This window comes from Pleuronectes platessa, chromosome 13 (assembly GCF_947347685.1).
Source record: "Pleuronectes platessa chromosome 13, fPlePla1.1, whole genome shotgun sequence".
NCBI classification, from domain to species: domain Eukaryota; kingdom Metazoa; phylum Chordata; class Actinopteri; order Pleuronectiformes; family Pleuronectidae; genus Pleuronectes; species Pleuronectes platessa.
In genome coordinates this window covers 7,879,172-7,893,721 of record NC_070638.1, presented here as the reverse complement: position 1 = coordinate 7,893,721, position 14,550 = coordinate 7,879,172, and the positions used below count along the sequence as shown (strand labels likewise).

The window sequence follows — 14,550 nt, the reverse complement described above, 5'->3', positions numbered from 1 at the left end:
ATGTATTAAATATATTTGCACATTTATTTATTCCCTGATACATTTCCTTTTCATTTGCAGTGTCCTTATGCTAATGAGAAAGGCGGGCCTAACCTCAGTCTCGAGCAGGATTGGTCAACTGAGCTACACACACACACAGCCCCTGCGCTCCGCCACACACTCGCTCAGAGACACGGGCAGTGACTGAGACTTGAGCTCTTCACCGTGAAACAGCCGGTCAGTGACTTTGTAGAACAGTGGAAACACAGAGCTTCTCTGGTCACATCTGCTCAGAGATCAGCGGCTTCATGATCAGAGCAGAAGCTGCAGGTGGTTTGTACCGAGCTGGAGTTTCTGTTTCCTCCTCCTCCTCCCGGCTCGCTCCTTGTGCTCAGTACAACACCAGACGTGACGCTCACAGTCAGGACTACTGACACCTAAATCATCCCAATAAAAAATAACCTTAACTAACCCTCTGAACTTGAACTAGTTCATTTTAAGTGTGAACTGGCTCAACGCTGCAAACAGCTACTGGACACCAGCATTGATAGGCAGAAGTAGTAGGGCTGGATCATTACACTCCTGTGACCAATCCTGCATGAGACTGCGGTTAGGCCCACTCTATTGAGCCGTATAGTGAATGAATCTGGAATCTTCTCTAAAAAAATATCCAATTCCTGCACATTGGGCTTCTGCGCAGAATGTGCGCAGTGGGCTTCTGCGCAGGATGTGCGCAATGGGCTTCTGCGCAGAATGTGCGCAGTAGACTTCTGCGCAGGATGTGCGCAGTGGGCTTCTGCGCAGGATGTGCGCAATGGGCTTCTGCGCAGAATGTGCGCAGTAGACTTCTGCGCAGGATGTGCGCAGTGGGCTTCTGCGCAGGATGTGCGCAATGGGCTTCTGCGCAGAATGTGCGCAGTAGACTTTTGCGCAGGATGTGCGCAGTGGCCTTCTGCGCAGGATGTGTGCAGTGGCCTTCTGCGCAGGATGTGCGCAATGGGCTTCGGCGCAGAATGTGCGCAGTAGACTTCTGCGCAGGATGTGCGCAGTGGGCTTCTGTGCAGAATGTGCGCAGTAGACTTCTGCGCAGAATGTGCACAGTAGGCTTCTGCGCAGGATGTGCGCAATGGGCTTCTGCGCAGAATGTGAGCAGTAGACTTCTGCGCAGGATGTGCGCAGTGGCCTTCTGCGCAGGATGTGCGCAATGGGCTTCTGCGCAGAATGTGAGCAGTAGACTTCTGCGCAGGATGTGCGCAGTGGGCTTCTGCGCAGGATGTGCGCAATGGGCTTCTGCGCAGAATGTGCGCAGTAGACTTCTGCGCAGGATGTGCGCAGTGGGCTTCTGCGCAGGATGTGCGCAATGGGCTTCTGCGCAGAATGTGCGCAGTAGACTTCTGCGCAGGATGTGCGCAGTGGCCTTCTGCGCAGGATGTGTGCAGTGGCCTTCTGCGCAGGATGTGCGCAATGGGCTTCGGCGCAGAATGTGCGCAGTAGACTTCTGCGCAGGATGTGCGCAGTGGGCTTCTGCGCAGGATGTGCGCAATGGGCTTCTGCGCAGAATGTGCGCAGTAGACTTCTGCGCAGGATGTGCGCAGTGGCCTTCTGCGCAGGATGTGCGCAATGGGCTTCTGCGCAGAATGTGCGCAGTGGCCTTCTGCGCAGAATGTGCGCAGTAGACTTCTGCGCAGAATGTGCACAGTAGGCTTCTGCGCAGGATGTGCGCAATGGGCTTCTGCGCAGAATGTGAGCAGTAGACTTCTGCGCAGGATGTGCGCAGTGGCCTTCTGCGCAGGATGTGCGCAATGGGCTTCTGCGCAGAATGTGCGCAGTAGACTTCTGCTCAGGATGTGCGCAGTGGCCTTCTGCGCAGGATGTGCGCAGTGGGCTTCTGCGCAGGATGTGCGCAATGGGCTTCTGCGCAGAATGTGAGCAGTAGACTTCTGCGCAGGATGTGCGCAGTGGCCTTCTGCGCAGGATGTGCGCAATGGGCTTCTGCGCAGAATGTGCGCAGTAGACTTCTGCTCAGGATGTGCGCAGTGGGCTTCTGCGCAGGATGTGCGCAGTGGGCTTCTGCGCAGAATGTGCGCAATGGGCTTCTGCGCAGGATGTGCGGGCGCAGTTTTTTTTTTTTTTTTTTTTTTTCCCCATTTAATTTAATTTAAAAAATATATATTTAATTTAAAAAATATATATATATATATTTAATTTTATATTTAAAAATGTTATATTACATTTCATCATCATTTCTCCGCGCTGGTTCAGGAGTAAATGATGCTGGTCTTCACAGGTGACTGACCTACATAAGCCTGTAGCCGCCACCCCCCCACAGGAGATTATGTGCTTGTGTGTGTGGCTGCGGCGCTTCCTGGTTCTTCCCGGCACTACGCTGCCGGTGCGAACAGCCAAAGTATTTACCATGGGCGAGGAAAGGAGGCGGAGCGCTTTTCGCAGCGCTTCTACCTCCGGTATGTCCCCTGGGTTAGAGGACGTTAATGTATTGTTTTACATTGCATGTGTCACGTCATGATGAATCAGTCTCCTATGTCGCCTGTACCAGGAGCCGCTCCTGTCACTGGTTATCTTGGCTCGCTGTCTGGCCGGTAACCAGCCGTCCGGACCGCTCCGTGAAGAAGGAGGAGGAGATGTTTCTTTACTTGGAATGCGGCCACTTTATTTCTCGGATATACAGCAGGAGCAACACTCGCATCACCTCTAAGTGCTCCGTCACTTCTCGTTGTACACACACGTATAGCGTCTTTTCCCACAATGCCCAGGTGCACTACCTCACACACTACAAACTTTCCTTAAAGGGGCAGGCCATACCTGCAAAACAACAGCTCTCGGTCTCATATACAGATGGCAAGAGAAAGCAGAGAGGGATACAAACTGTCTGATAAAGATTCCGACAGTAAAGTCCAAGGGGTAGTGATGGATAAGGTTTTCTTTAACAAGTTAAGTCTTTCATTCTCACTTTCCACCTTAAAACTATGAAATGAACTGAACTATGAACTAGTTCAGAATTTAAATGGTGAACTATGAACGTGAACTATTCATGTTTACTTGTATGAACTGAACTTTGAACTAATTCATGAGAGGTGTGAACTTGCACAACCCATTCATGAAACAGTTTCTTCTCTGTGGGTTGGATCTCTTGTAATTGAATTAATGTCAGCTTCCAATACATTCAGTGCTTTATATTCCTATAATAATAATTATTACAATAATAAAGAAGAAGTTGATACAGGGTTTTACAAAGAGGACAAATTAAAACAAGAAAAATAAAAATACAAAAAACGAATATATAAAAGATATACACAGTATAAATTGCATGGTTGTAGACAATATAAATATATAAGACCAGGTACTTTTTTTTTAACATTTGACTTATATCTTTATGTCATTGGTGTAGTTAAACATTTGTTAAGCCCTTTTTCTTTGAAATCAACCACACTGCACAAGTTCTGACTTTTTGTTTCTTCATGTTTCTTCATAAATATTTGTACTTGTCTGCTAACTATTATAAATATTTACAAAGAGCGAGCGATTATCTGAAAACATCACATGGATAAATACATTATGGTATCTGCTCCGTTATTTTTTAACACTGACACAAAAAACGGGGAAAAAACTGTTTTGCATCACGCAGATGCGCACGCGCGCCGTGGGCCGAAGCGTCGCTTGTTTTCCAGCCTCTCGTCTTCGGGCTTTGTCGGTCGCCTCCGGAGCGAGTTGTTGCTGGGTCTCAACGATGATTGACAATAATGGCGACGCGTTCATTCTGAGTTGACTCCGGGGAACCGTGTCTGGCCGACAAAGGGAGCGTCTTGGACGGATCGTGGACACCGCACTCGGCGCCATTCAAGACAAACAAGCACAAAGAGGAGCACATCCACCTCAGCGGGGAAACCCGGGCAGCTTTATCCTGCTAGCACCGCGACAGCTAGCAACTCGCATCGCCAGCTAGCCAAGTTGGGGAGGTGGTGTTCCTGTGTGTGGAGTGGAGGAGAGGGACAGGGAGCCGGGGAGATCCTGCCCAGTTAGCTGTGTGGCGACTCGAGGGGCTTTTATGATAACTGGTTTCTGGTTCTCGGAGGCCACGCGCAGGAGACTCAGTTAGCTTGGTCTGGTAGTTTGTTGTCTAAACAGCTTCCACAGGCAGCTAACTTAGCTACCCAGCTAGCGAGGCTAGCTTTGTGGATTGTTCCAGTCTCGTCGCCACTCGCCGTCTGGAAACTGACCCCCCCCTCCCAGATAGCTGGCTAGCTCAGGCTGCTTAGCTCCCTAACTTGTACGAATCGCTGGGGAACAGCGAGCCCTCTTTCGGAAATGACTACCGGCAGGAATAACCGGGCGATGATGGAAGGAGTCGGGGCAAGGGTGGTCCGTGGACCCGACTGGAAGTGGGGGAAGCAGGACGGCGGAGAGGGACATGTCGGCACCGTCCGGAGTTTTGAAAGTCCAGAGGAGGTGGTTGTTGTCTGGGATAACGGGACGGCCGCGAACTACCGTTGTTCCGGAGCCTACGACGTGAGGATACTGGACAGTGCACCAACAGGTAACTTCACACCAGCTGGCTTTGTTTGTGTTTGTTTCGATCCGAGGACCAGCTGCCTCCGCTGCGTCCGGAGCTCGTCCCTAGCCTATCCTAGCTTCACCTTTTGGGGGCTGCTGGGTTGATCAGACAGCCACACAGCGAAATCAGCATTTAAAGATTAGATTACGATAGTGTCTTAAAGTTTCTGCCCTTTTAAAATAGTGGTTTCGGAGGCAGCAGATGAGTTGTGTGTAGTTTACTCTATGGACGCACCCAAACCCAGTTTGCATAAACCGAGACCTATTGTCCGAAAAGAGGTCAACAGTGTAGCTCGGACCACATCCTCCTTGCTGATCAAATACATAATGTTTATAGTTTGTCCACTGTTTGTGTGAGAGAATGAGTTGAATTGTTTTTGTTCTATAGATTCTGAAGTATCAACCCTGTTTTGGAAAGCGACAGAATGAGTCTCAAAGTATAGGTGTAGGATTTTTTAGGAATTAACATAGCCATCCTAAAAAGTGTAGAGAATTTGAACATATGCACAAATCATGCATCTCAAATACAATAACTTGAATACATAGTGATAACAAAGCATGGTGAACTTATTCTAGTACAAGATTACATGACACAACCCTGGTTTATTTACTTTGACTAACACTATCCATCCACCCCCCCAGGCATCAAGCATGATGGAACCATGTGTGACACCTGCCGTCAACAGCCTATCATAGGCATTCGCTGGAAATGTGCTGAGTGCACCAACTACGACCTCTGCACAACCTGTTACCATGGAGACAAGCATCACCTGAGACATCGGTTCTACAGGATCACCACCCCGGGCAGTGAGAGGTGAGTTAACCCTGCAGAGTTTCCCATTGAGCTGCAACTCACCCCCACCAATGATGCAGTGGACACAAGGTAGCCAGGTAGTCCCTGCACTCCACAGTGACATAGATTAGCGTTGTGTGTGTGTGTGTGTGTGTGTGTGTGTGTGTGTGTGTGTGTGTGTGTGTGTGTGTGTGTGTGTGTGTCTTTCTGTGAACCCTGGCTCTCAGGCAGACAGAGTCTACTGTACCCCTGTGCTCCCAGCCCTCAGTTGCCAGGCAACAACTCAGCCTCATTTTAAGATCAAGTCGGACCAATAGAGTCACAGGCTCTAAATTTCCAAGATCATTTTAGTTTCCATGTCCATGGGTGTAGATTTAAGCATAGGCCGTTCAGACATTTCCCTACCTGTGTCAAGGTGTCGCCCAAATGTCCAAATTAAGGATCCTGCCATTTGATCCCCTGTCTGTGTTACCGCTAAGATCCAGTTGCTTTATGCAGGGATGACCAGTGGCCATGGCAGTAATGGAGTTAGATAAATGAGTGATTATGCTTTTGAAATACCAAGGATTTGTTGTTTTAAAGATGTTAAATGTCACAGTATTTAAAACGTCTTAACTGAGCAAAATTAACACCAGTTGATATCACACTACATTTTAGTTGCTAGGCATTGGCTTAGTTGTGAGTCGATAAATCTGCTCCTTTTTAAGAACCAACGTGCAAGTAACAGCTGAGCTCAGTGAACAAGAATGTTGTGTAATAAACCCAGACATGCATCTTCCTTGAAATTAGCTAGAGAAATATTGAATACCACCCTCCCTCTTGCTTGAGGGGATCAAGGATCTTGTTCTTTCTGAATGTTGGTTATTAAGACGTGAACATTCTTATGAAGTAAATTGTCTAACTTATTTGTTTGTCTATGTCAGTCATGATTTTATTCTAAGGGTCTTTTAGTTCAGGTGTCCTCATGAAAGATATTGTTTAAGTTCAGCGGCTTACTTTACAATAATCCAACATAATTTTTTTTGTTTTATTAATCGATAGATGTGGCTCTATTAAACAATTTGAAATGAACACAGAATGTCAGAGTAGATTTTAAAATGCCTCACAACAAAAAGTTGCTTCAAACATAACCTGTCTTTCGTAGTCTAAACCTAAAAGTCTAAAATATCAAGATTTATTTGACGTTCGCATCGAACAAAATACAGATGGTTTTACAAGTGACTTCATATGATAAATAGAGAAAGTAAATATGTTTAAATACATCACCATGTAAGACAGCTTCCTGTAAAAATAATCATTATTGTGTAATAACTGTCTTAGAAGATAGTAATTACATCAAAACAAAAACAAAGAAGGGTTTTCACTTCATTCGGTCTCAGACATTCATTCTGCTTATTATTATTTATCCAATGTCAGTCTGTCATTTTGTCCCAGTGGAATTCCCCTTGTTGACTCTTTAGCTCTGTATTTGCTGCTGGAAACTATGTGTTAAATTACCCCTTGTGTGAACTCAGCCCGTCCCTACTTGTTAACAACCATAACTACACTTCAGCCGTTATAATTTTTTTAAGTGTTGTACTGTGTCACCTTCAAAAGTGTTGACATTATCAGCTTAATTTGTTTTCATTGCTAAAAACAGACTCTGCAAAAGTCTAACCCTTTTTTTAATGATCGAATTAGACATTTTCAAGTTTTTTGGTGAGGACATTGGAGGTTGGTGCAGAAGCTTTAACAGTTTGGGCAAACTTCAAACTGGGGCATGATCTGTGGCAATCAGAGCAAGGCATGTTGCACAATAATTGCACTGTATGGGTTTATTGTTTAAGTTTTCAAAATACATTCAAAGGCATTTTGATGATTCAGGGTGGGTGTGTGGAAATGTGCATGTACTGACAGATCAAATTCTTGATGGTACCTTTAGTCTGTGCCCTCAGAGATGCTCTTAACAGATATTAAGGACGCTAATGTGGAGCAATGCAATCCACTACCGATTTTAATTGTAAATGCTTAAACTACATTATTTGGACTAGTGTGTATACATGCCCACTAAATTCCACCACTTTCATTCGATTATGTTGTTCCAGACACTCTTAGTCCTGGGATGACACTTAATCCATTTCAGACCCGTCTCACCCAAACACCATATTTTAGTAAATGAACACATGGCCCAACAGCTGGCAGCCTTTTCAACTAAGTGCGAGTTCAGTTCCCTAGAGAATGACGTTACATAATGCACAATGGGTGCTGGAGGTCTCCCCAGCTCGCACCGCTCTGGCAGCACGGTGGGCTGTTTTGTTACACCACATTAGATTCTTTCACTAACTGCCGAAGAGGGAGTGGTTTGAAGCCACAAGCTGTTAAGGCTGGTTAGACCTACACCGTCCAGCTGCTGCGTCTCCCACCAGGGCTCACATTGTTGTTTGATGGTTAGAGCTCAGCTGGATGTTTTATTTCCTATTTACCTTATTGGTCAGGAGTTCAAGTATAGGTATGCAAAAATGTTCAAATTCAGCAATTGATTACAGTGTAATTTAATGATTGTGGGTCATGGTTGAAAAGGGAAGTAATTGTCAGTAAGGTGTTAATGCTGTACTGCCACAAAAATGACTGTTATTCGTAACGTTACGACATAGCACCTACAACTTAATGACACACAATGTGTTCCTTGCATTTACAAAGGCATTATAAAGGCAGCGGAATGTCACAATTAACTGTGACCTTTCAGAAAGCTCTTCTCTGTGCTCCGGCCACTGTGAAATGGGATTTCAAAGAACTGAACAGATTGGTCACTAGCGATGTGTCCATTGATTCCCCTAGAATTATTTTGTGCTTGGGACTTTTGACCACAAAAAAAAACAAATCAAGAAACACACAGAGGAAAAATAAATGTGCAAGATGCAAAAACACTGAGCCAAAGACCTCACTCTAATTGAAAACTATGCCCAAAGGCTAGTGATGGCTGCCCCCCCCCCATGTTGTTTTGTTTTCCGTTCTTTTTTTGCTCCGCTTACAATGGGGGTTCTCCTTCTCTGTAGCATTATAGAGGAAATCCTGCGGAAATAGTTTTTCTGATTTGATTTATTTCCACGCATCTGTTGCTCAATGCTCAGACAGTTATAATGATTGTCAGGGACTCATGGTTGATCCAGCAGTTTAGATGCTGGTGCTTTGTCTGTCTGTCATTTGAAAGGAATTCACACCAAAACTTCAGAAAATGTTTGCTAACTTGCCAGGTCAGTTAGGGACACAAAGTAGAAGGAGGGAGTTTTACAAGGGGATCATTTTTAATTTGTTTTATTTAACAATTATTGTGGTGCAGACACTGGCATCTGTTCTGCAATTTATATTTGCGAGTAATTGAAAAACAGTGAATTGATCCATGTAAACAGAGCCTCTGCAAACACCTGCTGTTGACTGCTCTCTTTGAGTCTGTTTGTCATATAAGCGATAAAAGCAAAGACCAATTGAAACTAATTATCTCTGTGGATAAACTTTCTCAATCTGTGCAGAGTTCTTTTGGAGTCGCGTCGCAAGTCGAAGAAAATCACGGCCAGAGGGATCTTCACTAGTGGTCGGGTGGTGCGAGGTGTGGACTGGCAGTGGGAGGACCAGGATGGAGGCAACGGGAGGAGAGGAAAGGTAGGGTACCAGACAAGGAGGTCGAGCCTGTTACTATATTCAACTCCATTTGTTTTGATCGTCCAAACCTGCAGTTGTGACCTGTAAATATATCTAACAAGGAGATGTTGTGTGTGATCTTTAATTTGTGAATGAATAGTAGGACACACATTTCAACCAGGGAAAATTATCTTTATTAATCTGCTACTTTCAAAATGATTTATTATTGTTATATATTCAAAGCGAACATTGTGCTCGATGCTTAGCCCAATGCTACAAAAGAGAAAGAGAAATTTGTTCCCCCAATAAATCCTTACAATAAATCTGTAAAGTGAGCTTCAAGTGTGCAGATGGATGTCTAAATGTTGTAGAGCGTACATTGCGCCTAAAAGGTGAAAGGCACCGTTAAGAAATATGACCAAAACTCAACTCTATGTCAAAGCTACACACTTAAAGTGGTTAATAAATCCCTGGAGGTAGGCAGACTAGGCCAGAAGCAATTAGAACCACATGTGTGTTACAGAGCAGAGCATGACCCCCGATCGTGGGCTGCACGCGTAAAAGAAACACGGTTTGCCTACCTCAAACAGTCTTAGGGTGGAAAAAACAAAAACGTGCATCTTGTCGTATGGATGCAATAAGTTATCATCCATTGTAATTAATTTATAAACCAAAATACGAGTAAGCATCTTATCCTGCATCAATTTGTCAACTGGATACTGATATTTCACTAAACGGAAACTGAAGTGAAGCTTTAAATAGTAATTTAAGATTATTTATATATGTTGAAAGATACTTAAAAAGCTCAACTTGAACATCTATGTGATATGTTCATCCACAGAAGCATCCAAAATATTGTACAGGATTTAAAAAGAATGTTGTAAAATCTTTTACAATAGAGTGACAGTAAGAACAGGTAGAACATGCTGCTGAAAAGCCTTTAATTCTCTGATTCTTCTTCATCTTTACTGAGGCTTTGCACAGATTTCCTTGCTGCAGGTTGTTCGTGGCTTAAATACCTCATTATCAAGTAATACGATGTGTGATGAGGTTGCATTTGTTTTGCACCCTCTATGTAGATTAATACTGCAACCGTGCTGTAAAGTGCTTCTGTTTTGTCTCGGGTCCAGACCCCAGAATTTTCCATTTAAGAGTCCCTCCAGGCAATTTAAGACTTCAATTTGCCGTGTTATTTAATGGCATATCTCATTACTGTTTTATGATGCTGTAAGCAATATGCTCTCCAGAATACCGCTATTACATGTCCTGCAGCTCAGATGTTGTGTTAGTTTAGCATGAATATTATCTCCTAAGGCCCATTAATCAATTACCTCTGGACGGGAGCCAGAAAATAATTTAACAGTTTGATTTCTGTATTAACTTAAGGCACAGCTTTTAATTAAAGTATTTATTTACTCCACTACAGCTCTTCTCTTTACACTCACTCTATGTTATGACACTGTTGCGCTGCTCGTGATGGACAGAGAATTATCTAATGTGAAAATCCCAACCTTGTCTTCTAAATGTGAATAGATTTTGTACAGACTTCCATTTATAGCTCATTTCTTATTTACGGCTGTAACTCCTAATCTTCAGCATTTAACAGTACCTTGCAGAAGTTGTTAGATAAGAGATGTTAGCTGCTCCTCAACACAGAAGTCATGTACAGCTACTAAATCCAGAAAATCATGTGAAAATATACTGGAGCAGTTGCAATTTTCTGGCTGCTTAAGGGTGGTTGTGAACAATTTAATGCACACACACAAGTTGAGGAGGGGTAATAAAGCAGAGAACTGTTTTTTTTTATCTTACTTTACTGCTCCATCCCACCATAAAAAGACAAAGGAGAATATGTTATGAGAGCATCTTTTCCCCTTTACTTTTGTCTTCCCTCTCCTTTAGAGTCATCTGTAGCTTGTTATTCATCAAAATATATAAAAAAATTGTGTTTGTTTGGAGGAGGACTGGTAATTAAAAATTTTATTAAATCTTTGGATGATACCAGTGTTTTCTAAAGTAGTTAAATACAGTGATTGACCATCAGTATACTCTTAATATATGTCGTTGATAGCCACCAAATTAGCATGTCTGTGAATAGAAGAGGATTTGTAGATTTATTTAAGTAAACAGTGTAACTACAAACACAATTGGAATTGATAGAAAATAATATCCAAGATGATTATTGGTCAGTTTTGCATCGCCTGATTTTGTTTTTATTCATAATTTAAAAACAACTGCATCTATTTCCCATTAAATAAGGAGTCAGAGAGACAGCTGGTAGAATACACTTGTAATGTGTCTCTTGCAATGATAAGAAAGGCTTCTCACAGGATCTGCCTGTGGTCTGGCTTGAACCCGGCTGGCTTTTTTCTTGTTTCTTGTTTTCCTTTGCAAGTAAACACAGTAGTGTTACTACACAGAAGTGTTTTCATATGTTTAATTAAAACATTCCTGTGGTTTGCACAAGTTTTCACAATTCACGAATAAAAGCAAAACATATTTTGTTTTATTACCGACTGTAAAAATGCAATGCTGTGAAAATTAAACCCTAGGTAACCCATGGCTGATATTTATTGACAGATACCATGGATTCTTTCAGTGATGATGCAATAGATTAACCACGTAAACTTGCCATCCATCACCATGTTGGAAAAAAGTAACACAAACAGCAAATACTCAGAACTCCTGGTGCAACTTGTGACCTTTACGAGGCCAAAAGCAGAGTGGATGCATCAGCTAGAGGAACCCAAGTTCAACTCTTTGTCAGCAGACGCCTCCTTGTCCTTGCTGTTCCGGAGCTCAACCTTCTGTTTGAAGGCAGCCACTGAGAGATAAAAGATAGTTTCCAGCAGGGATCAATGAGGAATCATATGTTACTTCATTATTAGGTTGGAAGATGAAAGTCACCTGCTGAGAAAACAACCGCCTTTGTTCAATATTTGATTTGACCAAGGCCTTGAGTTTCACGTCATGTAAATGTGATGTAAATCTCAAAGCACTTTGCTGTGTCTTCTTTTCTCTGCATATAATGTGGAGGATATATTGACTGATCAGTGCTGTTCATCCACCCATTTTTTTCCAGTGAAACTTGATCAGATAGTTAAGTGGTGCCTGTAGATATTTTAAATTTCAATAAACTTAAAAATGTTCTTTAGTTCCTTGTCAGCGAGTTAGATTTAACCAAATTGAGAATAGGTTTTAATTCCGGGGGTAAAACACAGAATCCACGTGGATTATTTTCAGGAAACGTGACAGTAACATTAGTGGTCCCTTTATTTATTTTTATATTTCTTATTTTATTTAATTTTTTGTTAATTTCCATGACAACAACTTAGATTTGTTTAGCCAAATTCAGATTGGACTCTCAATGCAGAACTTTCCACCAATAAACAGCATAAAAATAACACAAAGCTCCGATGTGAACTTCCAATGTAACTTTGAACTTTTACAACTTCTGGTGGCTGTGAAGGCTCCAAATGATTTACTCTTGTACTGTGTTTGGGGGATGGGGGGGGATATGTGATTTCCCGATGCCTCTCGTTGTGTTTCTCATCTCATGTCTCCTCCTCAACAGGTGACAGAGATCCAGGACTGGAGTGCGGCCAGCCCCCACAGCGCTGCCTACGTCCTGTGGGACAACGGGGCCAAGAACCTGTACCGCGTTGGCTTTGAGGGAATGGTGAGCAAACTTCCCGTCTGACCCTAGCACACAGCCACTCACACACACACTGGTTCTCACAAAAGATCAGCTGTCAGGAGGCTTTTGTGTTTGGCCGCAGGGCTGAGGCTCTTTCTTTCGCTGCCAGGCCTTTGTGAGGGCCACGCAGCCAGCATGAGTAAGGCGCCATTGTACAGGCAGCTGGAAGAGGAAGGTATCTGCATGATAAAGGCAATCTGTTCTTCCTGCTTTTTAGGGGGGGGAAGTGAACATGAAGGTCAACTTTAGAGGAGGGCGCGGACGCAGATACACACGCGTCTCAAATGAAAAGCATTCCTCCTCATTGGTGGAGACTGCCCTCGTCTTTTTATGAAAGAGGCCAATCGGGTTTCTCGGTTGCATAACAGATTTGGTCGTTGTTATTCTAATAGGTTGAAAGAAAGGTATGTGGCATCTGCCTCTGGATCAAGTAAATCATGGGTTAGACCCCCCATCTCGGCTGTCTTAACTTGGCTTTGTTTCTTATTAAGACCTTGAACAAATCCTTAAAACAAATTCTGAGGAAATCCAGGTTGCTTTACTGTATTTTCCAAATACAGCTTAAGAGGTCAAAACCTTTCTTTTTGTCATGTCAGCTTTTTGATTAAAGCATCCTAAGATTAAAACATTTCCTACAGACTGGGTGCAGTTGTATAGACCTGAGTTATTAAACCTGTTGGGACTTGCACTCAGGATTTAAGTTTTCCATCAGTTCAGAGAGATGTTTCCGCTGCCACACGTTTGTCTTTGCCCTCTAAATCTGCCACGGTGGCCGCATATCTGAGTCATCACAAGCGATATGACGCTGTCTCTCTAGTAGTGTAGCGTTTCATTGTCCTGCCTTACCCCCGGGGCACGGGCGCTGTTGGTATTCCAGACAGCGACACTGTCGCCGGAGCCTGAAGTGTGTAAATTCTCCGTTTCATTATTCATGATGGTGCCCCCTCTTCTATTGGAATCCCCCTGGATAATTGTCTAACCCGTTTCCCTCATTTCTCTCTCAGTCGGATCTGAAATGTGTCCAGGATGCCAAAGGAGGCTCGTTTTACAGAGACCACTGTCCTGTTTTGGGTAAGTAAGCCACCGTCATTGTTGCACCAATTCTCTCACCTACCATTCTGGTGCAGTGGATTCAAGGACATTAGGGGGAGTTTCACTTGTAGTCTGTTTTGTGTTGCCACTAGATGGCAGCACTACCCAGTTGCCTGGCCATCCGAATCCAGTTACAGGCTCAGGGCATGTTGCAGTTACAGTATTCCAAGAATCCCAGGAATTAATTGTCTCTCTCTGGATTTAGCACTGCAGTGGAAGTCTCTTATTAGATCTTATAGTGTCATTATTCATAGATTGCAGCACTTTTGATGGGTAATTCAGGTAGCAATGCCTCTGTGTTTTGTTGTTACTAATTTCTTACTGTATTAAAAAGTGTTAAAGTATTGTTTTTATTTCTCTTGCTATACCTTAGTTTGCAGACTTTAAATCTTAATTTGCAAAAACCACTTGCACTAAATCAGTTTTATTTCTCATAGACTTATAACTTGACCTTTATCTCCCAGGTGAGCAGAACGGCAACAGAAACCCTGGCGGTCTGCAGATTGGAGATCTGGTCAACATTGACTTAGACCTGGAGATTGTCCAGTCCCTCCAACACGGCCACGGTGGATGGACCGACGGCATGTTCGAGACCCTCACTACCACTGGCACAGTGTGTGGCATCGATGAGGATCACGACATTGTGGTGCAGTACCCCAGTGGAAACAGGTGAGTCCTGAGATGGACTGAACTCAGGGTTAATAGGTGTCAATGTTGCTTTAATGCTAGTCTTGCATAGTTTCCACAGCAATGTGTCAGTATTGGAAAACTGTCTGGCTGCAACCATTGTCATTCTGCT

At 43.5% G+C, this 14,550-nt stretch overlaps 1 protein-coding gene across 4 annotated transcripts in view; it reads left to right on the top strand.

Moving 5' to 3' along the window:
- Positions 1-3,641: 3,641 nt before the first annotated feature.
- mib1 (MIB E3 ubiquitin protein ligase 1) overlaps positions 3,642-14,550 on the top strand; it is a 51,306-nt gene continuing 40,397 nt past the window's right edge. For all 4 annotated transcript variants that reach the window (XM_053438197.1, XM_053438196.1, XM_053438195.1 and 1 more), the window contains exons 1-6: positions 3,642-4,534; positions 5,194-5,365; positions 8,854-8,983; positions 12,537-12,641; positions 13,664-13,730; positions 14,216-14,420. In XM_053438197.1, coding sequence (XP_053294172.1) covers positions 4,306-4,534; positions 5,194-5,365; positions 8,854-8,983; positions 12,537-12,641; positions 13,664-13,730; positions 14,216-14,420 — 908 coding nt within the window. In that variant the 5' untranslated portion in view covers positions 3,642-4,305. The remainder of the gene's footprint in view (positions 4,535-5,193; positions 5,366-8,853; positions 8,984-12,536; positions 12,642-13,663; positions 13,731-14,215; positions 14,421-14,550) is intronic.